This window comes from Girardinichthys multiradiatus, chromosome 3, assembly GCF_021462225.1.
Source record: "Girardinichthys multiradiatus isolate DD_20200921_A chromosome 3, DD_fGirMul_XY1, whole genome shotgun sequence".
Lineage (NCBI taxonomy): Eukaryota > Metazoa > Chordata > Actinopteri > Cyprinodontiformes > Goodeidae > Girardinichthys > Girardinichthys multiradiatus.
The window spans coordinates 29,818,451-29,846,372 of NC_061796.1; the positions used below are offsets into that span (position 1 = coordinate 29,818,451).

At 41.7% G+C, this 27,922-nt stretch overlaps 2 protein-coding genes across 4 annotated transcripts; both read left to right on the forward strand.

Annotated features, from left to right (window-relative positions):
* Positions 1–740: 740 nt before the first annotated feature.
* si:dkeyp-69b9.6 (zinc finger protein 865) lies at positions 741–11,350 on the forward strand. 3 transcript variants are annotated; one of them, XM_047360874.1, is made up of 4 exons: positions 765–1,423; positions 1,818–1,946; positions 4,945–5,583; positions 7,684–11,350. In XM_047360874.1, the coding sequence occupies exons 3-4, from the start codon at positions 5,367–5,369 to the stop codon at positions 10,056–10,058; spliced, it is 2,592 nt and encodes an 863-aa protein (XP_047216830.1). In that variant the 5' UTR covers positions 765–1,423; positions 1,818–1,946; positions 4,945–5,366; the 3' UTR covers positions 10,059–11,350. The 3 variants fall into 3 exon arrangements, with proteins under 3 accessions (XP_047216828.1, XP_047216829.1, XP_047216830.1); XM_047360872.1 differs by having other exon boundaries at positions 741–1,423; positions 4,945–11,350; XM_047360873.1 differs by having other exon boundaries at positions 741–1,419; positions 4,945–11,350.
* A 6,278-nt stretch (positions 11,351–17,628) lies between these two features.
* Positions 17,629–26,603, forward strand: dbpb (D site albumin promoter binding protein b). Its single transcript, XM_047361779.1, has 5 exons — positions 17,629–18,288; positions 18,456–18,737; positions 19,291–19,743; positions 22,313–22,572; positions 24,693–26,603. Exons 2-5 carry the CDS (start codon positions 18,548–18,550, stop codon positions 24,906–24,908), a joined length of 1,119 nt encoding a protein of 372 aa, XP_047217735.1. The 5' UTR covers positions 17,629–18,288; positions 18,456–18,547; the 3' UTR covers positions 24,909–26,603.
* Positions 26,604–27,922: the final 1,319 nt, after the last annotated feature.

A 27,922-nucleotide genomic window follows, 5' to 3' on the forward strand; every position in this document is an offset into this window, starting at 1 on the left:
AACAGCTTTCAGTCTGACACTCTTCTATAAAGACCAGACTTTTGGGGTGCACATCTAAAAGTTATCCTGTCAACAGACTGTCTCCCCTGAGTGGTGGATCTCTGCAGCTCCTCCAGAGTCACTATGGGGCCTCTTAGCTGCTTCAGAATCAGAATCAGCTTTATTGCCAACTTCGTACATACAAACAAGGAATTTGACTCCGGTACACTTTGCTCACTTGCTTCTTCCTGGCTTGCCCAGCTTGTCAATTCAAGTGGAGGTCTTATTATTTTGCTTCTTGTGCCACACTATCTCCATTTTGAGATGAGAGAATGCATGGTGCTTTATGAGATGTTTATATCTTGGGATATTATTCTATTATCTAACCCTGGTTTAAACTTCTCTATCGCTGGCCTGCGCTTCAAACCTCTGAGGCTTTCACAGAACAGCTGTATTTTTACTGAAATTTCTTTACACACATGTGGGCTCTTAATGTGTAAGGAACCTCTAAAGGCAAACGGCTGGACTGGATTATATTGATCAGAGATAGGAGAGCTGAACACAAATGTATGCCACACTTTTCAGATTTCTACTTGAAAAAAATGAAAATTCTAAAATATTTTTTGTTATTTTGATAGACAGTTAATATATATCCTGACATAATATTGAACTGTATTCATAATGCAAATAAAAGAATGCACAGAAGTCGTTTATAGAGCTTTATGACTTATATATTACACACACAAGTGTTCTTACTTTGGGTTTTATCCATAAAAGTTCTTCCCACTTTTTTTTTTTTTTTACAATTTCAACGTTGTTTATACGCCTACAGGCTCAAAGACATTTTTTTCAGCCCTGACCAAGATTGATGACACCGGAAATATTCAGGCAGACGTTATGCTGTCAACAGGGCTGGGGTGTGAAGGTTGAATCCACATAAAACATCCGAATGGGTAGATTTCTAAAAGCGAAACCCAGTAGCATGAAGCCAAGCGGTGAATCCGCTACGAGCCCTAAAACACCGTCCGTGAGCCCCTTTGCTGCCGCTACCCGGAAACATTACAAGGGCCGGAAAGGACCAACGTTAGGGGAGCACACGTCACTCAGTTTTACCCAAAAAAAAAAAAAAATATATATATATATATTACCACCGACCGACAAAAAATTCTCCTCGGCCCTCAAATAATAATAAGCGAATGAGCTTCCACCCAGCGCGGAGCGGTCGGTAACCAAATGGCGAGGAGGCTGCTGCGGTGTTCGTCGGCGTTGATTTCGAGCGTTCACCCAGCTCAGCATCAGTGAAAATGGCTCTGGCTAACGACTGGAAAACAGCACGCAGAAATGGAAGCGGACCGTAGCTAGCCAGCAGGCAGTTAGAAGGAGAAGAAGAAGGCGTGCCAGGCCTCATCCATCTGCAAACTCTGCTCTGTTACTGGTTGCGTAGGTAAACATTTGCTGAATATAGGTTACGCAGATGTATATGCTAGCGTTAGCATCGTCGTGTTAACGTTAGTCGGCGTGCGTTTACGATTGTGCTTAGAGAGGATGGCTAACGTTAGCAACAATGTGGCTTTTGTAAAATGCGTGCGGCTGCACATAGCCAGACACACTGAGCCGGAGTCAAATATGATGCTAAAGAGAACCGCCAAGTTTAGTTTTTCTTTCTTTCTTTTTTTTTTTTTTTTTTTTTTTTTTTTACTTAATGTGAGCTAACACTGTAACATGAATTAGTGCAGCCGTTATTACTAGCGCTTAAAACTAATGTTTACACGGTAAAGCGAATGGGAAGCTGGTGTTAATTTTAGCATCTGTGCTTTTTTTTTTTTTTTTTTGTGCAGGATTGCTGATCTGCATTAAAACGAGAGACAGTCAGATATGCGTTAGATAATCTCTCATCTGCCAGGGGAGCTCCATCCCCATCCAAGGATTCATCAATTTAATTAGAGGAAACGGTACGATGTTTAGAGGTGAGCATAACCCCATTTAAAGTGAGTAAAGTCCACGGAAGACGGTCAACCTTCATCATTCTTAAGTGAAAAATTGATTTCTTCAGTTATTTTTTGTTTGTTTTCCCTTTTGTGTATCTATGTAGATCTGTTTATATGGTTAAATTGTTTATATGGTTAAATAGATTTTTCCTTATAGAGTTTAAATATGCACATACAATTATCAGTAGAGGTTTATGCTAACGTAATTGATTTTATCTGAAGCATTATCAAATTCAGAAATTATACCCAGATTATGTATGGAGGTTCAAAATTACGATAGAAATTCCAAGATAATTATTTAAAACAGTGAGACGTGACCCAAAATCACAAAAAATAGATACAATTTTAGATTTTCATCTAGATAGTAACATGAAACTACAAATGATATGAAGAAATGCCAGTTAAATGACATGTAATAGTGGTGTTATTCAGCCGATATGTCGCATTTATTACTGCGGAATATATTTTCACTTTTTAAAACCGTGAAAGAGAATTTTCTGCCTTGAACCATAATAACAGTCAGTTGGATCCTTTCCTACCCTGAGGTTATAGTGGAAATCTAGATCTTGTGCAGGCCAATTAATTTGAACCAGTAGTGTTATGCAAGTTCAAGTTCACTCTTAACAATAACTCTTTTTCAGTTCAGTTCACACATGTTGAGGTATATCTATCTATCTATCTATCTATCTATCTATCTATCTATATATATATATATATATATATATATATATATATATATATATATATATATATATATATATATATATATATATATATATATATATACAACAAAAATTTTATTTTATTATTACAGAATCTCAAAAGAGCTTCTCTTATTAACACGTCCTCCAGGTTAAGTTGTTAGAACACTAAACAAATTTAACATTGTAAAGAAAAGGTGCCCCACTGCAGCCACTCTTAAAGTACCAAAAGGATGCTAAAGTCCGGATTCAGTTTAAACTGATCTGACAAAGATTTCACTAAAGTAAATAGAGGAAAAGATGTGAGCTGTTGTTTTGTCTGTAGTTACCCAAATGAAGGTTAGTTAGAAAAGTTTAGATGTGACTAAATGCATCAAGCTGTGGTTACATTCCTCTTCTGTACCTGCAAACCTTCCTACAACCAAACTGAGGTGGAATAAAAACGAGAAAAGTCAGAATAATCAGTTTTAATGGTAAGGGAAGGAGGTTTTGGTTTACATTTCATTTAATGCAAAGAGTAATGCATTATTGTTGAGTTTAAAGTGACAGGATGTTTTGGCCATGCGTTAATTTATTTTTGACAGCCAGTGATTCAAAGTAACTTTTTGCGACTAGTTGACTGTCAGGAAATGTGGTAATGTGACTCCGTTATGTGTATTTACTACTAGTTGATCAGAGTTATTGGGATTTGATCGGGGTCATAATCTCTTATATTCCATAAGGGAACAATGGCCCACATGGGGTTTAAGAAATAGGGTCTAAACATTCTTCAGATATTTAGATAAAGGATTTACAACTAAATTATATGTAAGGTTTAAACATCTTTGATTATCTATCTCAATCTTTCATCCAAATAATTAGTTACCTAGAGACATGCTATGGGTAACTACATAATTACAAAATAGTTTTTTTTTAATGCAGACGAATTGAAAGTAGGTTAGGATAACATGATAGCATTTAGCAGAGTGATGAATTGACTTGGAGAAATTTTCTATCTATCAATATTTACCAGTACAATCAGTGGTTTTTCCTTATTCAGTTTCTGTGATCATGGTAAGTTATTACGTCCAAATTGTTGTCTGAAATAAACCCATAAGCTAAAATGTTGATGAAGATTCAAACCTTTCTTTAAGATCTGTTTTCAATCATTTTGTGCTTATACAAATTTGAATGTGAGAACCTGTTCCGTCATGGTCAGAATTTCTTATAATATAATGTAAAAAGCAGAATCTACCAACAGTAAGTAATAGCTTATCAAATGGACAGAATACACCTTTCCACCTGTTCAGCTAAAACCAAATGTTCTGCCTTATTATTATTATTTTTGGCTGTTTTGGTTACCTAGTCCTCAAACATGCAGCAATGTGAGGGAATATTCTGGCATGTAATGATAACATTCAGATTTACATGTGTGATTCATAACAGAAAAGATTCAGCAAGAAAAGATTAAATGGTCAGATAGTAGAGTATTGAAGTGAAATGGGTCACTATCTCCAGCGCTTTTGTTAAATATGCAAAATCTGCCTCTTTTCACACAGACGCCTACAAGGTGCACAATGTTCATTCACAGTAAAAGATGAGAATACCTCTGTGTTTTTAGTCAGTACGAGTCTAATAATAAAAACAGTTGGAATTTGTACCACAACTTTATTTGTGCACCACTCCAGCAGAACCGCTCTAAGGTAAGTCATTGCAAATGTTGAATGTTTTCTTTTGTTTGTTGCAGTTGCTGTAAAATGTGGGAATATCCTTTCAGATATGGCACAAATTGTTCACTTCATTTTCTTGTATTTAACAAATATTAATGGGTATGTAGACTTTCATCGGTTACATTTTTACATTTACAACAAGAGGTTAATTTGTTGTAAATAATTAGAAACAAGTGGTGACTAAAGTTTGCTCGTGCAAGGATTTGTTTTTGTCGCCTATTATATGTTGAAGGAAGTGATACTTTAAAACTGTCATGAATTCTGTTAAATTCAGATTATTGCTTGTCTAGTACTGTCTTTTGTGGTACACTTTGGATCCTTGATATATTTACAGCCTCGGACTTGATATTTTTTTTAAGGATCATTGTACTAAAAACTGGCCTTTTAGAGACAAATTTCTGTATTTTCACGTTTATCCTGTACATTTTTAGTAATTTTCCCTGTATTTTAATGAGATCTTGTAGAATAAAGCGCAATCTGTTTGTCTACATAAAGTTATTAATATTTTATACTAAGGTATGTAGAGCCCTTCTATGACTTTCACCCCTTCTTGACTTCTGTTTTCAGCTGTAGGAACTCCTTGGCTGAACATGGATGAGGAATCTTAGGTGAAGGAACAGTTATTCTCAAAGGAGACAAGAAATCATCATTTGAACTGGTTCCTCAATAAAAACCACTATAATTAATTTTTGATGCAGTTGGGTGGAACTCGTCTACCTTTTACATTTGATCATCAGTTTATCACCTCAGCTACCCCACTGAGTTTGGAAGTATAGTGTGGGCAGTGGATGATCAAGAGGGAGTGGCAGCACCAGAGGTAAACAATCTGGAGAGATGAACTTTAAGCTGTCTCCAAAGTAAGAACATAGTAGCGTAGTCCCACTCTTAGGGTAAAGTCTTGTCTTTCACCAGCAAGTGGTGGGATTACTGTAGCCGCTCCTAGCGCTGGAGGTTTGGCATCTGCACCCACATGTGCCAGTGAGTGTGAAATGTTCCAATTTGGAAAATACAATCTGGACATTATAGAGATGTTAAGTGGGCACCAGGCCCACCAGTTCAAAGGCCTTGGTTTAGATCGACAGCTACAGCATCAGCAGCAAGTGCAACTTCACCAGCATCAACTCCAGCAGCAGCAGCAGCAGCAGGCTGAGTCTTCTGGAGCTCTTCTGTCTGGACTTGGCTTGGGCCCCCTGCAGGGGTCAAGAGGTAACGCCTTTTCTGATTCTGCCTCCATTTTTGCCAAGATGAGTGCCCCTCCTCCCCCACCTTTACAACAACAGCCTTCCTCATCTCAGACCTCTCGCTCAAAGTCAAGCAAGATGAGCAACAGCTCGAGTCATTCTTCAGGCTACCCGCAGTTCCTGCGCTCTTTCCACCCGTCTGAGGCAGCACTAGCACAGGAGCAGTTACACCCAGGCGTAGGCCGCTTTGAGCACTTTACCGGGGGAAATGGCAGTAGTGGGAGTGCTGGGGGATTAGGAGGATTAGTAACATCAGCACCTCCACCCCCTCCTCTGCATCCCGGGCTCTCTGTCCCCCAGGCATCACCTGGCCCCTCCTCTTCTTCTCCCTCTCCATCAACATCTGTGGCCACCTCTAACAACCCTTCTAGCAGCAGTGCAGTCAGCTCTTTGGGACACCAGTTGGTTGGAGCCCAGTCTGATGCACGGAGCCTTCATCAACAGTTTAGTTGCATGCTAGCTGCTAATCAATATTTTCTTTCTGGTGTGCCTGCTAATGCTAGCTTAGAACAATTTCTAGTTCAACAGGGAACTCATAACCACTTAGGGATTGGGTTAAGTCAGACAGGTGGGGAGCCTAGTTCTAGTCTCGCACCACCTCCTGGTTTGCACTCTTCGCACTCACACAGCCACTCCACTCCCCAGCCCCAGCAGCCTACCCAGCAGCCGCCCCAACAGCAGCAGCTTCCACCTCACTCCCTTTCCCATCCTCACACTCATTCTCATCCTCACCACCCTCTCCACCCAGGCTCCCAGGCTTCATCACTGGGTGGCTTTGACTTCCAGGGCATTCCTGTACTCTCATCAAATCAGATAGCTTCACTGATGCAGCAGGAAGCAGGTTTGCCCCTACCCTTACCTCTTCACTTATCTTTATCGAAGGAAGATGGTAAAGGGGAAAGCAGCGGAGGCGGAAGTAGCGGTAGTAGTAGCAGTAGTAGTAGGAGGAAGAAAGCCATGGCCGGTTATTTGCCTCAAAGAAAATCTGATAGTGGTAATAATAGCAGTAGCAGCCATGCTCACAGTAGCAACAGTGGTAATCCAAGCACTACTAGTGGTAATGGGGGACTAGGTCACGGCCAACCCCCAGCTTTAATTGGTAGTGGGGTTGGTATGACAAATATGGGCGGAGATCCATCATCCCTTCTTGCCTCTTCATCCTCATCCTCATCAGTAGTCTCTTCTTCCTCCTCCTCTGCTCCCTCTTCCACTGCTGCTTCAGTCCTGGTTACTAATGATTCTCAGCTTTCTAAATCTGATAACCAGAGCTCAATGCAACCCAACACTTCAGAGTCCGATACAGAGCCCATTTATAGCTGTGGAGATTGTGGCAAAAGCTTCCCTCACCTATCAAGCCTTCGCAGGCATATGCGCATGCATGAGCCAACCACAGCAGGTACTAGCAATACTGCCACTACAGGCCCAAACCCTGTTTACATTAAAGCTCAGTCTGACCCAAGCCTTCCCCATTCGACCCAAGAAACTCCCCAACCCTCGTCAAATTCTTGTCCTAGCCCAGACAAAATATTTCATTGCCCCGATTGTGGCAAAGGCTTTAAGAAAAAGGGGCATCTGCTGCAACATGGAGTTATACACTCTTCAGCCCGCCCATATGGTTGTTCCACCTGCTCTCGGGCTTTTAATCGTAGAGAGTCACTGACACGTCATGAGAAGATTCATGAGGAAAAGCCATTCCGATGTCCTGCCTGTGGTCGTGCCTTCCGAGAGAGCACCTCTCTTCTCAACCATGCTGCCTCAGGCACCTGCGGCAAGCCAGGTAGGGGACCCAAACACCGGGGCAGCAAGACAGGAACTGATGGTGAGGACAGAGTCGAGGGAGGGGGTGGAGGAGGTAATGGAGGAGGGGGAACTTATCAAAGCAATAGAGGGGTTATTTATGGGAAAACTGAGGAAGAGGATGGTGTAATCATTGTGAGTGAAGGAGAACCTAAAACAGGTTTAGGATGTGATGGTCTGTTTCAATCTGGAAGGGGAGGGAATTCAAATGACAGGGACAGAACAGATGGTAAATACCCCACTGACTACTCTCGGAATCGTTACACAGGCTACCATGATGACCACCGTTCTCAAGGTAACCCATCTCCATGCTACTCTGGTGCTTCCCCCTGTGGAAGTGGAATGGCCGGCCCAGCTCTGAGAAAGGCTCCCTTGGCACCAACTCTACATCCACACTCACAGAGCCACAACCAGCACCACCATCCACAGCAACAGCCCCACCTGCCACTCTCTTCTCTTCTGGATGACACAGAGGATGATGTCACTAGCTCTGTCAATAATGCAATCTCTGCAATAACAGCAGCTAGCAACAGCGGAAATAGAGGGGATGATAGGGGAGACATAATAGGAGGTCTGCTAGGTGGTCTTGGTTTAGGACCTCTAGGCTCACCTTCCTCCACGTCTGGCATGGATAAGAATTTCCGAAGTGGTGGGAGCCAAGAGGCTATGAGCAGCAACCCACAGAATCCTTCTACTAAACCAAAACGCCCTCGCAAACCAAGAGCTAAAAAAGATCCTGCAGCTGGTGGACAGCCCCCAAAACGTAGGCAGTACACCCCCAGAATGGGGCCCAGCGGGCTCCCACGCACTCACCTTTGCAGTGTCTGTGGCAAGGGGTTTGCACGCCGCGAGACTCTGCGCAGGCACGACCGCATCCATACCGGTGAAAAGCCCCACCATTGCACCATATGTGGAAAATATTTCAGAGAGGCTTTTCACCTCAGCAAGCATCAGACAGTCCACTCTGGTGCCAAGAATTACAAATGCACAATCTGCGGGAAAGAGTTTGGTTACTCCCAGAGCCTTAGGAGGCACAGCAAACTCCACCAGAAAGGGGAGCTGGAAGAGGTACCCACAACACCAGCTCCAGAGAGCCTCAACAGTTTTAACCCAAATACTCAATGTAGCGTGGCGCAAGACAGGAGCCAGAACCCAGCACCAAGCACCTCTTCCTACTACCCCTACTCTCAAGACGTCAAGCCTCAAGACTCCAACTCTCAACCACAGCCTCCACCCCCACCCCAATCGCAACCTCCACCGCAGCCTCGACTCTACACCTGTGCTATATGCTGGAAGTCCTACCGTCATCACTTCCAGCTATCTGCCCATCACCAGATGGTTCATGAAGGTGGGGGTGACAAGTTCTTCTCCTGCGAGGTATGCGGGAAACAGTTTGCCTACTCAAATAGCCTCACTCGCCACAGGCAGTCTCAGCATGGGATTACCCGCGCTGAACAGTCTAACCCACAAGAAGGCAGCAGTGGGTCTGGAGAAAACAGAGGTGGGAGTGATGTTAATCAGTCAGCTTCTGAAAGTGAGGCTGCCACCAACGCCCTGCTTCAGATGGCTCCATCTACTGAAGGCCACGGAGGGCAGGGTCTAAGCGTTGTCACTCACAGTCACCAGCAACCACCTCCGCAACCACCATCTGGTTACTCCCCCCTCTTTTATGATGCTGCAACAGCCCAGTCCTCCAACTCCAGTGCTTCATCTTACTCTCAGCCTCTCCCCCCCAACTCCACAATCATGCCCCCACAGCATCCGCATTCCCCTGCTGGAGTGAAGGGAGAGCACATTTATCCAGCCGGATCCCGTAGCCGCACGCTTCACACCACCGCCCCATTCCAGCCCCTCACGGAACTGCCCTCCACTGAACATCACCATCTGCATCACCATCATCACCTCTCCCACCATCATCCCCATCATCAGTTAGACACCCAGTCCCACCAACACTTTGAGTGCAACATCCCTCTGGCCCACGATGAAATGAGACGCCACAAGAAGAAAAAAAAAAAGTCCGACAACAGAGAATGGAGGGAAAATAACTGGGAATCCCAGGATGTAGTGAGATTTGATGGAGTCAAACGGAAGAAAAAGATAAGCTGTACAATAAGAGGGCAGCAGAGTAAGAAACAAGGCTCTCTTCGTTTGACGATTAGGCGAGGAGGAGGATCTGGTGGTGGTGGGTATAGGCTTATCAACACTGGAGGAATGAAGGTACAGATCCTGTCATCTCTCCAAGTTCCAGTGAAACGGTTCGGATGTCCCATATGCCCCAATTCTGTGTTTTCCCGCAAAGCGGGGTTGCTGATCCACATGGCAGTTAAACACCCACGAAAGGCCTTGAGCACTCAGGAGCGGCTGAGGTGCAGTGTGTGTGGGAAGCAGTCTTACAGGCCTTTGACAGCCTTCATCCATCGAGCCTCCCATCGTGCCAGAGGGACTTTCTCCTGCCGTTATTGCACCGCTCGCTTCTGGAACGCTACACTTCTTCACAGGCACAAAGCGTCCTGCCACTGCAGGGCTAAAAGACTGCAGAGAGGAGATGCTAAGAGACTGAAGCTTTCGAAGAGACCCGGAGAAAAACAGATACACGACAGTCATGAGGAGATGCCATTCTTACAGGGACAGTACGGATTCTGATTCTGGTTTCTAAAAAAAATGGCATACAAGAAGGATTTTTGTTGCTCAGTTCTAAAATAGGAAAATGAGAGGTAAAAAAGGGACTGGCAACGGCATCTACTGCCTCTAGGAGAATTTGCCTCTTTTTTCAGTTGCATCTACTCTGGTATTAGAATGAGTGTGTTAACTACTGTAGAACATTATATTAAATATCACCAGAGATTCTTCCAGGTTATATTGGAAGGTGTTCGAAGGTGTTTTCAAAGACGTGACTGTTTCCATAGGATCATTAATTAACCCCTTAAGTGCATTGACACTATGCTTGGCTGACACTGTGCAGTTATCTAGACAAGTTTGGTGAAATGACCTGCTAATGTATTTCCCCCCTACACAACTAAAGTTCCCTGCTACACCTCTTGCTGTATGATAACATCTCTACTCTGTATTTTGTCTTGTTGTTGTTCACTTAGAGGCTCTAAGGAGTTTTTTTTTATGTAAAGTGCATTTATTAGGAGTAGGGACATGGGGACAAAGAACTTTTTTGTTATAGTATGTCAGTGCATGTTTGTTCTCTGGTCAAGTTTTTGCTGAGGTTGTGAAATCACTCCTGCAATATGTGATGGTTTATTCAGTATATCCCCAAAAGTTTGTAGTGTAAACTTGATTTGAGAGTTGCCCCTATATTCCTTAGTGATTTAATCACATATAGATGAAATGTAAATTTTTGGTAATTAGCATTACAGTGATCCCTCTCCTGCCAAAATGAAGAAGCCTTGCTTATGGTGTTCACTTTACTTCACTTATTTGAGGATATTCCTAGCTTTTATACCACAGGATTAAAAACAGGTTAAGCAAATCAACTGTAACATGTTAATCTCATGTTATTTTTATGCTCTTTTAGCAGTGATTGTTTCTACAGTACTTCTTAAAGGTGTGTTAAAAACAAGGACCTATCATGTTAGAAACAAATGTAATATTCCATGTATTTGTGTGTAACCCAATCAATCTTCATGCCAGTCTTCTACTTACCCCCTTATACATTTTAATTTTTGCTGATCTGCAATCATGTTATCACTGTCAAGCCTTGCATTTCTTTCTTTCTTTCTTTCTTTCTTTCTTTCTTTCTTTCTTTCGAAATAAGTTTTGAAGTACATCATGTCACTTTATTCACATATGACATGTTCATACCCCTGTCAAGGTTTTTGTTTTATTCTAAAGGAAAGAAATTCTAGTTTTAGTAGATTTCTATCACATTATTTACTGAGAAGTCAGTAGTTGATTATATTTCAGCAATGAATAAACCTTAAGTGTAAGCATTTGTTTTTCTTTTATTTCTACAAACAATATCAAGAGTATAGTACAATATAAAGGGTGTAACTTAACCAAAATTAGCATTGACGTTTGAGATTTTTATTTAGATATATGTAAAATGTGAGTTCTTAATTTTTAATCCCTTCAATGAGTTATCAGGATGTGGTTACTATAACAATAAATTCCATTAAAATGTTTATTGCTTGAGGATAGTTAATAGTTTTCAAAAATCAAATTTGACACTTGTGTTATATCAGTCCAGTTGTGCATTTTCTGTATCCGCTTAATCCTTGCAGGGCCTCTGGTGGCTGTCTGCAGCATGCAGTGGGCGAGTAATGTTGGTCACTAATCCATCACAGGACTAGTGTTATACTGGTGCATCTTAATAAGTTGGAATATCATAGAACACTTAATTTGTTTCAGTAATTCAATTTGCAATGTGAAACCCTTATATAGAATTATTACATGGAGTAGTGTATTTTAAGGTACTCGTACTCGTCGTCTTCCACTTTATCCGGGTCGCGGGGGCATCAGACTCAGCAGAGACGTCCAGACGTCCCTCTCCCCAGACACCTCCTCCAGCTCCTCTAGGTGGAGCCCAAGGCGTTCCCAGGCCAGCCGAGAGACATAGTCCCTCCAGCGTGTCCTGGGCCGTCCCCTGGGCCTCCTCCCGGTGGGACGTGCCTGGAACACCTCCCGAGGAAGGCGTCCAGGAGGCATCCGGTATAGATGCCCGAGCCACCTCAACTGGCTCCTCTCGATGTGGAGGAGCAGCGGCTCTACTCCGAGCTCCTCCCGGATGGCCGAGCTCCTCACCCTATCTCTAAGGGAGTGCTCGGCCACCCTACAGAGGAAGCTCATTTCAGCCGCTTGTATCCGGGATCTAGTTCTTTCGGTCATGACCCAAAGTTCATGGCCATAGGTGAGGGTAGGAACGTAGACCGACCGGTAAATCGAGAGCTTTGCTTTTCGGCTCAGCTCTCTCTTCACCACAACGGACCGGCACAGTGCCCCCATTACTGTGGCAGCCGCACCGATCCATCTGTCAATATCCCGCTCCATTCTTCCCTCATCGTGAACAAGACCCCGAGATACTTGAACTCCTCCACTTGAGGCAGGAACTCCCCTCCAACCTGAAGAGGACAAGCCACCCTTTTCCGGTCGAGAACCATGGCCTCGGACTTGGAGGAGCTGATCTTCATCCCAGCCGCTTCACACTCGGCTGCGAACCGCCACAGCGCATGTTGTAGGTCTTGGCTAGAGGGGGCCAGCAGGACCACGTCATCTGCAAAAAGAAGAGACGAAATCCACTGGTCCCCAAACCAGACCCCCTCCAGCCCTTGGCTGCGTCTAGAAATCCTGTCCATAAAAGTTATGCACAGGACTGATGACAAAGGGCAGCCCTGCCGGAGTCCAACATGCACTGGGAACAAGTCCGACTTACTGCCGGCAATGCGAACCAAACTCCTGCTCCGCTCATACAGCCCCTAGTAAAGGGTCCCCGATTCCATACTCCTGGAGCACCGCCCGCAGGGCATCACGGGGGACACAGTTGAATGCCTTCTCCAGGTCCACAAAACACATGTGAACTGGTTGGGCAAACTCCCATTTTAAGGTGTGTATTTTTAATTTTTTAGATCATGGCTTGCAGCCATGTAAGATGGGTCTGTTGAAAATCCAACCATTTTCAGAAAAGTTTTATATTACAGAGGAACAACAAAATAAAAACTATTCTTAAAACTGAAATTTCAACCTAATGAACAATATCTTCATGTAATTTATAGTATATGCACTAGGCACTTGGTCAAGGTTCCCTTGGCATGAATTACTACAGCAATGCAGCAGGGCATGGATCCAGCTGTGGCTCTGCCGAGGAAACCAAGGTTGTTTTAATGGCGGGCTTCAGCTCGTCTGCATTGTTGGCTCTGGAATCTAATCTTCCTCTTAACAATATTAAATAGGGGTAGATTAGGTCAAGTAGGTTCCATGTTGTTAACTTTCCACTGTGTTTTTCTTCCACTCGACTTTCCATTAATATTCTTGGATATTTCAGTCTTTGCTTCTTTAGCAGTGACCTTTTGTTGCTTACTCTCCTTGTTAAGGGTGTCAGTGACTGTCTCTTGGACAGTTGTCAAGTCAGTCTTGCCCAGGATTGTGTAGGCTATAACATAAACATAACATTCCTGTATTGAACCATTATTTAAATAATAAGACTGCAAGCTATAACAATCAAAATTGACCAATGTTTAGAATGTATTATTCTTTGTGTGACAAATATGTAAAATATGGGTTTCATTCTTTGAACTGAACTATTGATAAAACTGATGATATTCCAATTTCTGAGACGCACCTTTACATTCTGAAAATAAATGGCTCTTACTTGTGGCACCACAAGATGGCAGTAAGCAACTCGTTATACTGAACTTGGCCTGGTCGGGATGAGGGGGGCGGTCACATGGATGCAACTGTGATAGGAGAGGACTGGTGAGGTTGGGTGCTGATCAAGTATGTGAATGATGTGGCTGTTTTTGTTTACTGCAAGGTTAATGCCACAGAGTAAGCCGAAAATCTAGCAGTGACATGAAAGACATATTTAAGACATTAAATAAAACGACACAACATAGTTGTTTTGTACCTCGTACTTTCATTAAGTTATTTGAGTTATTTGGTTTATGCAGCAACAAAGTTGAGTTTTGTATTAAATTTACCTTGCTTGCAATCAAAACATACAGCATTATTGAACTCAGTGTAAGAATACTGATATTGACTTGTCTTTAATCTACGTGAACCTCTGCATGAGTCAGGAGGAAGACAGGTGAATTCCTGTGGCACGCTTTGTTTTCGTACGCGCTTTGCTATGTACAGTAGACGAGACAAACCCTCCCGCTTTCCTTCCATCCTCCCGACTGGTCTCACGCGGCAGTGGCATGCAGGCGGGGGGGGAATCCGAGCGGGCGGGTTTGTTCGACCTATTTCTGGCCAATGGCTCAGTCTTTGGGGGCGGGGCAACCGCTCTATTAGGCCAATCGGAGCCCGGAGCGCGCGAGGACTAGGCTCGCTCTTCGCGTGTCTGACCCACGTGAGCTAGAACAGCTATTGTACGCCGGCAGGCAACGTGCAGGAGCGTTCCCTCCGTCTGAAAAAAACAGCACACTCACGTTTTCCGTGGATTACAAGGGAAACTGGAAAAGTCGTACAGCTGTGACCAACCGGTACATAGGAGGAAAACCTAATTCAGCAACATTAAACCAAATTCTCGAATGTGGAGGCTTTACAACACAAATGTAGTTTTTCTTTAAAATCCACACTAAGAAACAAAATATGCCCCATACTAAAACTGATTATAAATTTACTGCTACAAAAACGAGAAAAACACAAAACAAACTAAGTCACGCTATCTGTACCTGTCAAACAAAAGAAATGTATGGCAAGCTGATTTATCATATAACAACTTGACAGGCTCTACAAAGCAGATGTGAATGTTACAGTTCAACCTGTTCAACAAGAACATTCGTACATGCCCTATCCACAATCAGAATTAAAAATATGTGTACATTTAATTAGTTTTTATAGTTTTTTTTAAAGGGAGAGTGTGCATTGTTAAACTAGTAAATGCATCCAGTTTAGCTAACACGCTAGATTTATCACTCTTAAACAACATTCTTGAGGAGACATTTTTTTTTTACTGCGCTGCTGTTTTATATATTTTAGTCATTTCATACCTATGTACTTAAATCATTCAGTTTATTTTTCATTGTCATTAAATATTTTCATTAATTGAGATAAATTGTCACACAGATGCTCAACTCTTATGTTACATTTATTTTGCATTGTCACCTATTTTCATTTATTTTACGTCTGATCCCCATTTACAAAATGTCCCCCTGTTGGGTATAAAATGTCCCGAGATAGAAGTTATCATTTAGTACTTGAGAGGTTGACCACGAAGCAATCAAAATCACAAAGGTACAAACTGGAAAAGGGGTATAATGAGCAGCAACCATTGGTATAAAATAGCAAGAAGTAGTTTTCTCCAATCTGAATTGTGGAAATAAAGTTGAATGACTCCAAATAATAATAATAATAATAATATCTACAGGTGGGTCCAAGAACTATTTTGGTTAGACCACTAGTGATAATCTCTCAGTTCTATAAGTTAGCTGTCCCAAATGGTGATCAGAATCAATGGCAACAGGTGTGGATGAAGAATCTTTGGAAAATAATATAATATAAAATCTAATCTGAATTAAATTTGTTTGAGATTTCTGCATTTTAATGATTATTTAAATTGTATCGTTATAAAAACACTCGGAAATAGGGCCTTTTGCAGGACATATCCCAACAGGACCATTATGACATTACATTTCACTGAAATAGATGATGATCCTGCAACTGCTAATCCATGTCAAAATGCAGTTTTTATAAGTGATGAAGCTATTATGATTAACTGTTTTAACAGATGTATGTGAATACATGTAAAATAACACTCTCAAGTTAAAAATACTCATCTAAAGGCATGTTGCCAACCTTGAGGATAACTTTTAAAATCTCTTTTGAAATACTACTTTGTGAAAAGTAAACAAGGTACCAGGCCTGGAGACATGATGGTGCAATTTCTGTGTGCTGTAGCTCTGAACCAGTCTGGGAACTGAGGGGAGATGGAGACAATGATGACTGACTAGGAGGAACTAAAAACCAGCACCAAGCGAGACCTGACAAGTTGACTGCTTGGTTAAATGTTGGCTGCAATGTAACTTTGTGTTATTGTTCACTGTCTAATCTTTGAGCTCCAACCAGCTTTATTGTTTTTGTTATTGTGCACATGACATAGGCTAGAAACCCAGCTTTTCCAACTAGATAATTTCAGTATTGTAAGTTATTTGGTTTTGAATTCCAAAGAAGGCAACCATGCCGGTGCCACATGAGAACAACTTTGAGGCCAGGTCGAACAAATGTGCAAAGATTCCCCAAAATGAGAGATAAAATGAGAGATTCAGAACCACAGTTCCAAGGACAGACTTAGGGTAAGACAAAGATGTCTTTTCAATTCAATTCAGGTTTATTTATATAGCGCCAATTCACAACACATGTTGTCTCAAGGCATTTCACAAAAGTCAGGTACATACATTCCAATTAATCCTAACCATTGAACAGTGCAGTCAGAGTTAGTTATTTATTCAAATTTGATAAAAAGTTTTTCTGTCTAAGGAAACCCAGCAGATTGCATCCAGTCATTGACTTGCAGCATTCACTCCTCCTGGATGAGCATGTAGAGACAGTGGACAGTCACTGGCGTTGACTTTGCAGCAATCCCTCATACTGAGCATGCATGTAGTGACAGTGGAGAGGAAAAACTCCCTTTTAACAGGAAGAAACCACCAGCAGAACCAGGCTCAGTGTGAGCGGCCATCTGCCACGACCAACTGGGGGTTTGAGAGAACAGAGCATAGACACAAAGAACAAAGAAGCACTGATCTAGGAGTACTTTCTATGGGAAGGAAAAGTAAATGTTAATAGATGTAGCTCCTTTAGTCGTTTCACCTAGAAAGAAAGAACAGATAAACTCTGAGCCAGTTTTCAAGGTTAGAGTCTGAAAGAGAGCACATAGAGTTAGTCACAGTAGAAGCTCAGTCAATTGCTATATCTAGGAGAGAGAAAGGGTTAAACACTGAAAGACAGGGCCATGTGGATCATCGGTAGAGGGTGAGCATTAAGTTGTTGCCCGCAGAAGCTCGGACAATTCCCCTCTCCAGAAAGGTGTCACAAGTAGACACAGAGTCAGGCCAGGTGTAGCTTCTAGGAAGAGAAAAGAGAGAACAAGGTTAAAAGCTGAAATAACAGCAAATAATGCAAAATTGGAGAGTAGTGTGAGAATGTAGCGAAGAGGGTGAAAGTGGTCATTTTCTAAGGCTGTTTTCTGTCGTCTCTAGATGTTGGACCTTAAAGGTCTTTTGAATTCTGGCACTCCCTTCTAACCTTTCCCCTTAGACTTAGGTTAGGTAATTAGAACCCCAAATTATGTGTAAAGCCTTGAGTTTACCTTTCATTAGATTATCTAAACATAATATGTCATTGTTTATGAGGCATTTAACACTCTACGCTGTACTTAAATGGTTTCAAAGAAATGGAGGTTGGACGGATCAAAATGGGGTGCGAATTGACCCGGAGCCCAGGAAAGAGTGTGCTTTAATTATATGGTACAACAACCTGCCTTACACAGCCTGCTCTCCTCGAGGTGCGCACGAGGGTAGGTGTGTCTCATAAATAAATGATGAACGTCGCCAAAACCGGCAACACCCCTCTCGCCTGTTCGCTAGGCGTGACGTCACGTGACCTGCCCGTGTCCGTTCCAGCTGAGCGCGAGAGGCAGAGGAAGATCGGACGTGGACGTCGCGCGGCCCGAACGCAAATCCCAGCCCGTGCGCCCGTGACTGCATCCACCGGATAAGGAAAAAAAAAAAAAAGTAGAGACAGAAAGACGAAACGTGCCCTCCTCCTCCCTCCCCGGCTGACGGACAGCAGAGCGCAACAGCAGAGGAGACGAGCAGCAACACAACTTGTCATCTGATCAACACACAGCTACTTCTTTGACCGCTGCTTCTTCTTGTTTATTTTTCTACACGCACATTTTTCCTACGAGGTTATTTTTTTTTTTTGCTTTAACGGCGGAAGGATTTGGGGGGGTAAAACTGTTATTGAGACCAGCACAACAAACTCGGGATACCGCTTGCAGTTCTGAGTTGTGACATATTGTTTTGCCTCCACCGTGCGGGTTTATTGCTTTTTTATAGACGAGTTTTCTGCTCATATGGTCTGACTGTCCCTCTGACTGTAACGTCTTGATCTACTCAACGGTTTAAAACATTCAACTACAATGGAGTACTTTGAAGAGAATTTCTATACAAGGAAATAAGGATCTCTACATAGCAATAACTGCAAGGTAAATAGTTAAAAGCCTTTATTATGTCTTATCAGTATTTTACACAATATGAGTGTGTACCTGCGATATAAAAGCGTTTATTTTTATTTTTATTCTGTATGAATTAATCTCAAGCTCTCTCTCTTTGTGTCCATCACCTTTCACCCCTCCTGCATGCAAACAAACAGCCCTCCAGCATTCTTGTCCTATCGGTAGGTTCTTTGGTCAGATTGCCTCAGTGCTTCAGGTGCAACTCCCCCCTTCCCTCCTCCAGTCCAGGATGTCCAGGCAACTCTCCCAGCTTCCAACCCCTGACCTGCCAGCTGGGGCAAGCCCACAGTTTGGAAGTTGTACTCAACCTGCAGGCTCCCTTACAGGGGGCCACGTCAACTCCATGGCCGGTTTAAAATCCCTCTTGCAGCAACCCATGAAGGGAGATCACCGGATAAGGAATCCATGTGACGCAAAAGGTGAGAAACTTTGTGTATCCATCTGGTGTTTACCAGTTGTTATGCTAGTGCCACAGTTCCACCCACTTATATTGTTATAAAAATACATAGTATCATTTTAAGCACTTTGCACACTCACAAAGCTTCACACCCCGGTCTCATGTGCCAGCACACATGCCTGGGATGACTCCTCCGTGACCCTCATAAGTATTCTCCTGGATTATAAATCCTGCTGCAGTTTAAAGTTTGGCTCCAGATTACAGTAGAGTTGTTGAGATGTTTGGGTTTAAGCTGCTCTATGTAATGCACAAAAATATTTGTTTGGCCATACAGACCTACACCATTCTGAGATTTGTTCAAGAATTTGCCTTCATTTGCAGTAAATTGGCTTTGGCATTTGCTTTATTGCGGCAGTTCACCTACCATCTGGTCCATCTGGGAGTTTGTGTTTATGATTGTGTAAGAGAGATTTAGAAAATAAGTGCATCCACCTGCCAAACTGGGTAGTCTGCATAAATATGCAGAATTAAAATCTAAAAAAAAAATAACACTTTCTACTTTTCCTCTTTGGTAGACAAAGACAGACTGGACCTTGATGAGGACTCTTTGGGGGTGTGCCCCATGAGGAATGGCAATGGAATAGTCAGCAATAACAGCAGTAATGGCTGTGGAGGTGGTGGTGGTGGAAATAGTGGACCAGGCTTCAGCCAGTTCCTTGGACCTCTCCTGTGGGATCGCACCCTGCCTGCGGATGGGGGGCTCTTTCAGCTCCAATACATGGACTTGGAGGAATTTCTGACCGAAAACGGTATGGGCAGCATGCACAACAACAACAGCTCCAGCTCGGCCCAGATCCCCTCGCAGAGCTCTCAGTCGGCCGTGCCCAACCAGAGCTCCCAGTGCCTACCGCCCTCGTCCCCACCGGGATCTTCGTCCTCGTCGCCCTCTTCCTCTTCTTCGCCATCCCTCATCGGTCTGGAGGTGGCTCAGCCGCAGAGCCTTGGAGGAGGAAGCGACTGTCTACATGGTGAGTGATAATTGTATAAGTTATCTTTATCGAAAGAAATTATCGGGGCAATAACGGTGAATCACAATATGTCTGGTTGGGATTGATACTTTTTTCTGTTAAAACGTTATTTTTAACATTGCTTTCATGAAAGCATCATAAAATATATTTGAAAATATGACAGAATGCTGTTACCGCTTTTAAGCAGCATTTGTTTTTTGGCCTGGAGCTTTGTGAATAACTAGTAATTTTATTTAAAATTATTTTCATTTTGGCAATAAAAATATTTAAAATGTTGATGCATTCCTTGATGATACAGGTGTTTGGTTGTGAGACACAACATTCATTGTTAAGGTTTGTTCTTATACCCTCACAACAACAATTGTTGAAAATAGTCCATCAAAGCTTTTTATAGTTTATAAGCTGAAAGGGACAAAATGTCCCATGCTTCTGATTTGAGATTATTTAATGGTGGTTTATATGCAGCCAAGGTTATGTGGTGTCTTTTATTTGGTTCTTCTTTGAGTTTAAACAAATACCAGTGACACAGCATTTTTCTGTAGTCTGGAATCAGAGTGAAGGCATAAGGTAGAGTCACATGGCTCTAAATGCAAAATTAAATTTAAACATAAACTGTAGAATTAGTTGCTTGTCCAACAGTTGGTTGAGGTTATGGGGAAAGCTGTACGACCACCAAGGGATTGTAAACAAGAAAACTCTTCAGCTTTTTGATGAGTCAACTTCACAGCAGTGACGAGAGGCTTTTCTGTGGCTTGGAATGTGTTCTATGTACATCAGAGACAGCGCAATCAGCAAACTCCCTCTCGCAGCCAATAATTGATGTGCAGTGGGGTCAAAACACTGCCGAGTGAGAGAAAGACACAGGGAGAGCAGTGTGCAGAGTGTTTGCAGTGGTGTGTCTTTAATCTCTCCCCGCTTCACACGCCACAGCCATGTGCACGCGTCGGTACACGTGAAGAGGATGGGAGTATTGCAGTGAGGGAACTAGAGGCAGGGCCAGGGAGAGATGGAGGAGGAGCACCACAGACAGGAGGGGGCAGGGACAGATCAACAGGAAGAGTTTCCTTCGCTGTGCTGCTGGACTTTTATTGCATTACAAAGATAATATACTAGTGTAAAGTATTAGAGAAAGATGTAGAAAATATATGCAGGATTGTAAAGCTGACTAGCCTCTATCTGCTTTATAAGTAAAAAAGGGCTTCTGGCCTTGTTGGAATGCTGTTGTACAAGTTTCGAACCACATCACCTTAAGATTAAAATCCTGATGTTGATTGTCAGAACATGTGAGTAAAAGAGTGCACCGAAACCAGTTTGCACATGGCATATCAGAGTTGCCCAGTTTCAGGACTAATCCAGGTGGTTGGGCTAACTGATTCCTGATATGGGGCTGTAGCAGCGTCGCACCAGGAGTCTAGATCTCCTGCATTAAACACGCAAAGATTTAAAGATGGTAATCCTGCAGATTGGCCAAAATGATCATAGTTTTGCTGTGATTAAGGCATTGGTATTTTTGAACAATGAGATATTTATACCTTCTTATCACCTGAACATTATATAGGCACAGTATACATTAAATATGTAGTTTCTAATGGGTCACAGATGTATAGATAACATAGTTAACATGTAGCTATACTGTTAGGGTGTGAAAAATACACATGTGTCCCTTTATTGGTCCCATAAAACAAAATCCAATTTTGATGGGGGGGTGGGGGGTTATATAACATATCCATTTGTAAATCTTTCTTTTAACCTAAGTTTTATTACAGCATAACAGTTATTGCCTTGATAACTGCTTTGATTACTTATCTCCTATCGATCAGATTGATTTGTTGTTGTGGTTATAGTTTGCACAGTGAATCAAGTACATGCATCAGTAAGAAATCTATTACACCTGTAGTAGGGTTATTAAATTATATATGCATCTCAAATGTTTAGAGTTTATCTTTATTCTGAAAAACAAAACACATGTCTAGAATAAATTTTATTTCCAATAAAACCTGTTTCTTTTTGATATGTTAGTATTCATGTGTTTTAGGTACATGTATGAAATGAAATAATTGTTTAAAAATGTTTTTTTATTCATTGGATATTTGTAAATAATTTTGATTCTCTGAGAGACGTATCCCACTACTCCATGAATGCCGTTTGAGAAAACTTGCCCACATCTAAATCAGCAGCAGACACACAGGAATGTTTACAAGTCTCTGGCACAAAGAAGTGCAGCTCTTTGCTTCTATCTAGTGGCCATGATGAAAATGTTCATATTTTTGTAATGCTAGAATTACTATTATCTAAAATTATTTATTTTAACTACAGTTGCACCGATCAGGCATTTCCTGGCTAATACCAATTTCCAATTCTGACTCTAAACTATTACATTAAAAAAAAAATTTTTTTTTGATGGAACTGGTAGTAATGAATCCACATTAAAATAAAAAGAATGACAAGAATATTGCCACTTGATCAATCAATTAATCTCTGGCCAATTGATTCATTTTAACCTCTTTAGGATAAATGCACATTAATTAATTTAACATGACACAAATTTCTTTTCTCTTTTATTCTTCAGGTGGTCAGACGAGTATGAACGACTCTTGCGAATCGCCTTCTTCCTCCTCTTCCTCCTCCTGTCCTCCTTTACTTACACCGACGGGAAGTGGACCGGATGCGATGGGAATGTTTGAGATGGACTCTTCAGACATGGCCATGTCCAGCACCTCTGGAGAGCAAGACTTTGACCCCAGAAGGCACTCCTTCAGCGAGGAAGAGCTGAAACCACAGCCAATGATCAAAAAAGCCCGCAAGATCCTGGTGCCTGATAACATGAAGGTGATTCCACTAAGAAAACTCTGTTGGTCATTTTGCGCTTTATCGGGTGTTAAATAATTCTAGGCTTGTTCAGATTAAAGGCAGAATGAAAAAGGAGTAGTTTAGGAGTTTATTTTACAGATTGCTGGTTAAATGCACACAAAAATTTAATTTGTGTCTTTACTGATGACATTTGAAGAGACCCAAATCCGCATTCATTTCTTTAGAGTGGCACACATTTTTGAAACATTAGATTTTTATTGGATCAATGCACTGATTCATCGACTAATAAGGAAATAACACTTCTAGCTGTGATTTCCTTTTAGCTGAATCGCAGCCAAGGCAAACTGACCTGGGACACAAATGAGGAACACAGTGCACAAATAACTGACCTTAATCTTACAGAAATCTCTGCTCATATTTAACAAGCAAGTCTTTAATTCAAATATTCAGAAGTCACAGAAAACTACAGAAGTTAGTTTTGTACAGCCGTTAATTTGTTCAGTACATATTTGAGTACTAAGAATATAGTTTCCTATCTAAAGCACTTAAATGTGGTGTATAAATTGTGGTTTGGTATTTTATGGATAGGGGTTAAAAAATATTTTTGGGATTCTTGGGATTAGTAAACGTAACATCCTTATTATATGCTACCAGGTCATGCTGAAAGGAACCTTTTTCAGTGTGGATGGTGTTCCTAAGTAAAGAGGACTTACATGTATCTATTTTCAGTGTCAATAAGGCATATAATTAAAGAGATGTTAGAGGATGTTTAGTAGGCAACTGTATTTTCTATATTGTTTCTGTGGTTTATTCTGGCTGCGAGAAAAGAAGAGAGAGCAAGACTTTCAGCAGATTACAGGAAGGCTGAACAGAGTACAGAAAAGTTGCTCTTTTTGATCCTTTTGAGCTTTCACCTTTTGGGAATTTCAGTTAAAGAAACATGTTCTCCATGATATACAAATAGGTACTGCTGTTTGAGTAATGCTAACTGTGCTAATTGCTAATATACTAACTAAAGATAGTTTAAAATATAAACTCTGTAATCATGTTGTTTTTGTTCTACAACAGTAAGATCCTGTTTTACATAGGCTGTTCTGACACAAACAATGTGACGTCCGCTCTACTCCTACTATAAATAATCAATAATGCTTAAGGCAAGAAGGCTGATAAAAGTAGTTCTTGTATCTTCTCATATTATTGTTCTTACAAAGAAATTGGCCCAAATTGGTATCAACATTACAAAGACTGAAGGTTGGAAATCAGGTTACAACCGATTGTTCAACATAAAATGTTCAACAGTGAATTAATAGCAAAGCCTCTATTTTTTGTGGTTATTTTACCAAAAATTGGATGTTGGACACAAACTTTGTTTTGCACTCAGTGCTAACAAACAGTAAGTCAGAATGGACATTTGGTTTCATACGATTTTAAACTACATTGCAGTGGGCATCAGCCTTGATAACCTGGCCAACAGTCCTGCATGTTTTAGATGTGTTCCTGCACCAGACCACCCGACCCATTCATTTAAATTAGGTGTGTGGTAACAAGGCGATGTCTAAAATATACAGGACAGGGTTGAATCATGAACACTGACCTTGACTGGGGAACGTGAGAGCTGTCAATGTTCCGGTTCTTTTGTGACCTCCTGAATGAGCCATTGATTTCCTCTTGAAGTAATTCCGGTCGGCCAGCCACTCCTGGTTCATGTTTGGTCCATTTATGGATAATCGCTCTTGCTGTGGTTCACTGGAGTTCGAAAGTCTTAGAAATGGCATTGTAACCGTTTTCAGATAAATATTTTTCATTTGTTTTTGAATTTATTTGGGTCAGGACATGATGTGTCGCTTTTTAAGATCTTTTAGCCTACTTCTTATTGTATGAAAGGTTCTAGTGATTCCTCTTTGATTCTACAGGGTAGACACTGATCAGGCCAGGGTGTGATGAGTGAAACTGAACCAAAAAAGAATGTGATCAATCACATTTAATTCATGATTTTACCATGGGGACAAATACTTTTTCACAAAGGGCTTTTTAACAGACTGTAGATACTTCAAGTTTGTATTTGGGTTTATTGATGAAAGATCACCAGCTGATGCTAAAACCATCAAATGTCCCTTCTCTTTTTGTTCCTCTTCTAGGATGACAAGTACTGGACCAGGAGGTACAAAAACAACGAGGCTGCGAAGCGTTCCCGGGATGCTCGCCGTCTGAAGGAGAACCAGATTTCAGTGCGGGCCGCCTTCCTGGAGCGAGAGAACGCCGCCCTCCGTCAGGAAGTGGCCGAGATGCGGAAGGAACTGGGCCGCTGTCGCAGCATCCTTAATAAATACGAGAACCGTCTGGGTGACCAGTGATGGAAGAAAAATCCGGAAGAGGAGGCAGATTAAAAATAGGACTCCGATTTTCCAGGATGGTCTGACGAACTAACTGAGTATGAAATCATACTGAGAAAGACGTTGACGATTTAAATGATGAATGTTTAAGTCCAGGAAAAGGGTTGTGTACTGAAGCTCAGGTGTCTTGCTTTGTTGAGCTCTTAAAAGTGATTGATGGAGAAAGAGAGAGTAATTTAACTGATTAAAAAGATGTGACTTTTAAGAGTTTTGTTATTGGAGAATTGTATATTTTTATAATACTTAAGAAAAATGTAGAGGGAGATCAAATGCAGAGAATAATTTTGTATATTTTCTACATCTTTTGGACACAGAGATGCAGAGAAGCCATGGTGAACATCATTTTATTTTAGATGAGTCAGGAGTTGTCAACCTTCATGATGCTTTAGTCACGATGCAGCAGCAGAGTTGAGGACATATGTAATAATTTGTAATATAGAGAGCAGAAATTATCTTAAAAATTGTATTGTTGGACATTTTGTGGATTTTTCTTGAGCACTTCCTTTATTACCTGTCACAACAAGGTCGCTGGGCATGCTCAGTAGAGACAGATTGAGAGACAAGATGTGTTCAGCACTTGTCTTGACCAGCTGTTGTGTTTGTTTTCTTCCTTTTTATGTTTTTAACAGAACATTTCACCATGTCGACTGGTGCATATTTTTGAAATCTGTTTTATGTCTGGATTCAGTTTGTATTTTTATTTCTCTCTCCCAGAGGAGTGCTTTGTGATGTTGTGGAGCCCGGGGTAGTCCTGCTCCTTTGCATCCTCTTCATATATCCATACCTGTACTTCTGCTTGCTTCCACGGTTAAACTCTTCCCTTACATTGTTGTAGCATACTCTGAAACCAGTCCCCCACAGGTTAGGCGCACTTTAGGGGAGGAAATGTGACTCCCCCACCCCAAGATTTCCCAGATTTCTGGGAGAAATCAAGGCCAACATTTCCCATGTGGATGCACAGAGCTTGTTGTTATTTAGTGCTTTTTCCCCATATCTACCTATCTGCTTTTTACTGTATCTATTAACACCTACACAGGGGCATGGTGCTCAGTGTTATTATGTTCCTGGGGGAGGGATGACTAGCGAAAGTATGTGATTTTAATCCCTTTAATGACCATGATGGATAGTTACCGCTATTGTTATTGTTATAATTATGATGATTACCCTCCTATTGTTATTATTCTATATTACTGAATGTTTTTCTTTCTTTGGAGAGATATGATCTTTTCGAGTGTTCCTCAGAAATACTCACCCTCAGACATTTGCTTCTGCTCTGGACTCCACCACCATCTCCTCTGCCCCAGTGGATTTCACAAACTCTTGGTTCATGGACTTGAACGTGACGTTCATGCGGACTTTTTTTTTACCTTTGTCTTCTGTTCTCGAGCTGTGTAAGGACTACGCACATGACTGCAAGGCTCCTCGGCGGTTCCTTTCAGCCTTTATCATCTCACTCAGTGATTGTTTGCTCTCCCAACAGGATCAAGTTTCTAATATCCTCACAGATGTGGTTGGTGAACCTTGTAGTGACTGCTGCATAAGTAGTGTTTATGGTGCCCAGCTCCCTTTCCCTACCAGTTTGAGCTGGCTGTTTTTGGATGTAGTTGCAACTTCCTAAACAAAAACAAAACACCAATAAAAGATTGTTCTCATCCACTGCTGCTCTGTTTTGTTTTGACTGTTTCTTCACAAGTTTGTGCTTCACCTAAGCTCCATCTGGAAATAAAGTCGGGTGTTTAGATGGTGGAATGAGTCGGTCAAAGTTCAGAGTGATAGCCAGACTGTGATATGTCTTGGGATGCTCCAGGGCTGTTCTGATATTTTGATCTTCTCCTTGTTTGCTCGCATTGCATGCATTCCAAAGAATTCATCTGTCTGACAAACTCAATGCTTGTCCCATCAGTTATTTAAGAAGTATTTAACACCCTCCTTATTAGAAAATGTCCTGCATACGGTGTCTTGCAAAAGTATTCACACCCCTTTGTTGGGATTATGATTATTGATTAATTAATATTAATCAAGAATTATAATTAAAAATCATAATTTGAGAAAAGGAATTTCTTAACCAAAAATCCTCATTTATGAATCGAAACCAGAGATGTCGTCTGGTGTTGTAATTGTGGCTCAAAGCCCTTGATAATTATAATTATTAAATTCTCAGTAATAGTTGATAACTATTACTAGATGTCACTGTTTAATCAACCGTTTCTGCCGAAACGTGGGGAATTTTAACCTTGTTTTGACTAACAAATCACTCTTGCACAAAATAAACACAAACACCTTCTCTTTATCTACGTGAATCTTTATTAAATCAACAGCCCTGATACAGCTCACTATTCCGATTCAATTATCTTCACCTAATCAAACATGCAAAGTTCTACACAATAGGGTAAAGTAACTAAATAAACAAAATAAAACAGCATTGTGTGTGTATGAAATTAAACCAGCAGTTATGGCAAAAATACAAAAGGAATATGGTCGAACGAAGCTCTGGGAGGCCACTCCCACAGTGTAGCTTAGTTAACACTGTAAGTCATAAAAACATCCCCCGACGCTGGGAAGTCCACGCACTCAAAGCGTTATAAAACTGTCAGTTAGTCATTTTCTACCACTTATTCCATAGTGGGTTGCGGCGGAGCTGGTGCCTATCTCCAGCAGTCTATGGGCGAGAGGCAGGGTACACCCTGGACACGTCGCCAGTCCATTGCAGGGCAACACACAAACACTCATTCATACACCTAAGGGCAATTTAGAGTGACCAATTAACCTAACAGGCATGTCTTTGGACTGTGGGAGGAACCCGGAGTACCCGGTGAGAACCCACGCACGCACGGGGAGAACATGCAAACTCCATGCAGAAAGACCCCCGGTCAGGAATCGAACCCAGGACCTTCTTGCTGCAAGGCAACAGTGCTACCAACTGCACCACCGTGCAGCCCCTCGTTATAAAACTTTTGGCGGCAAATAATAAAACA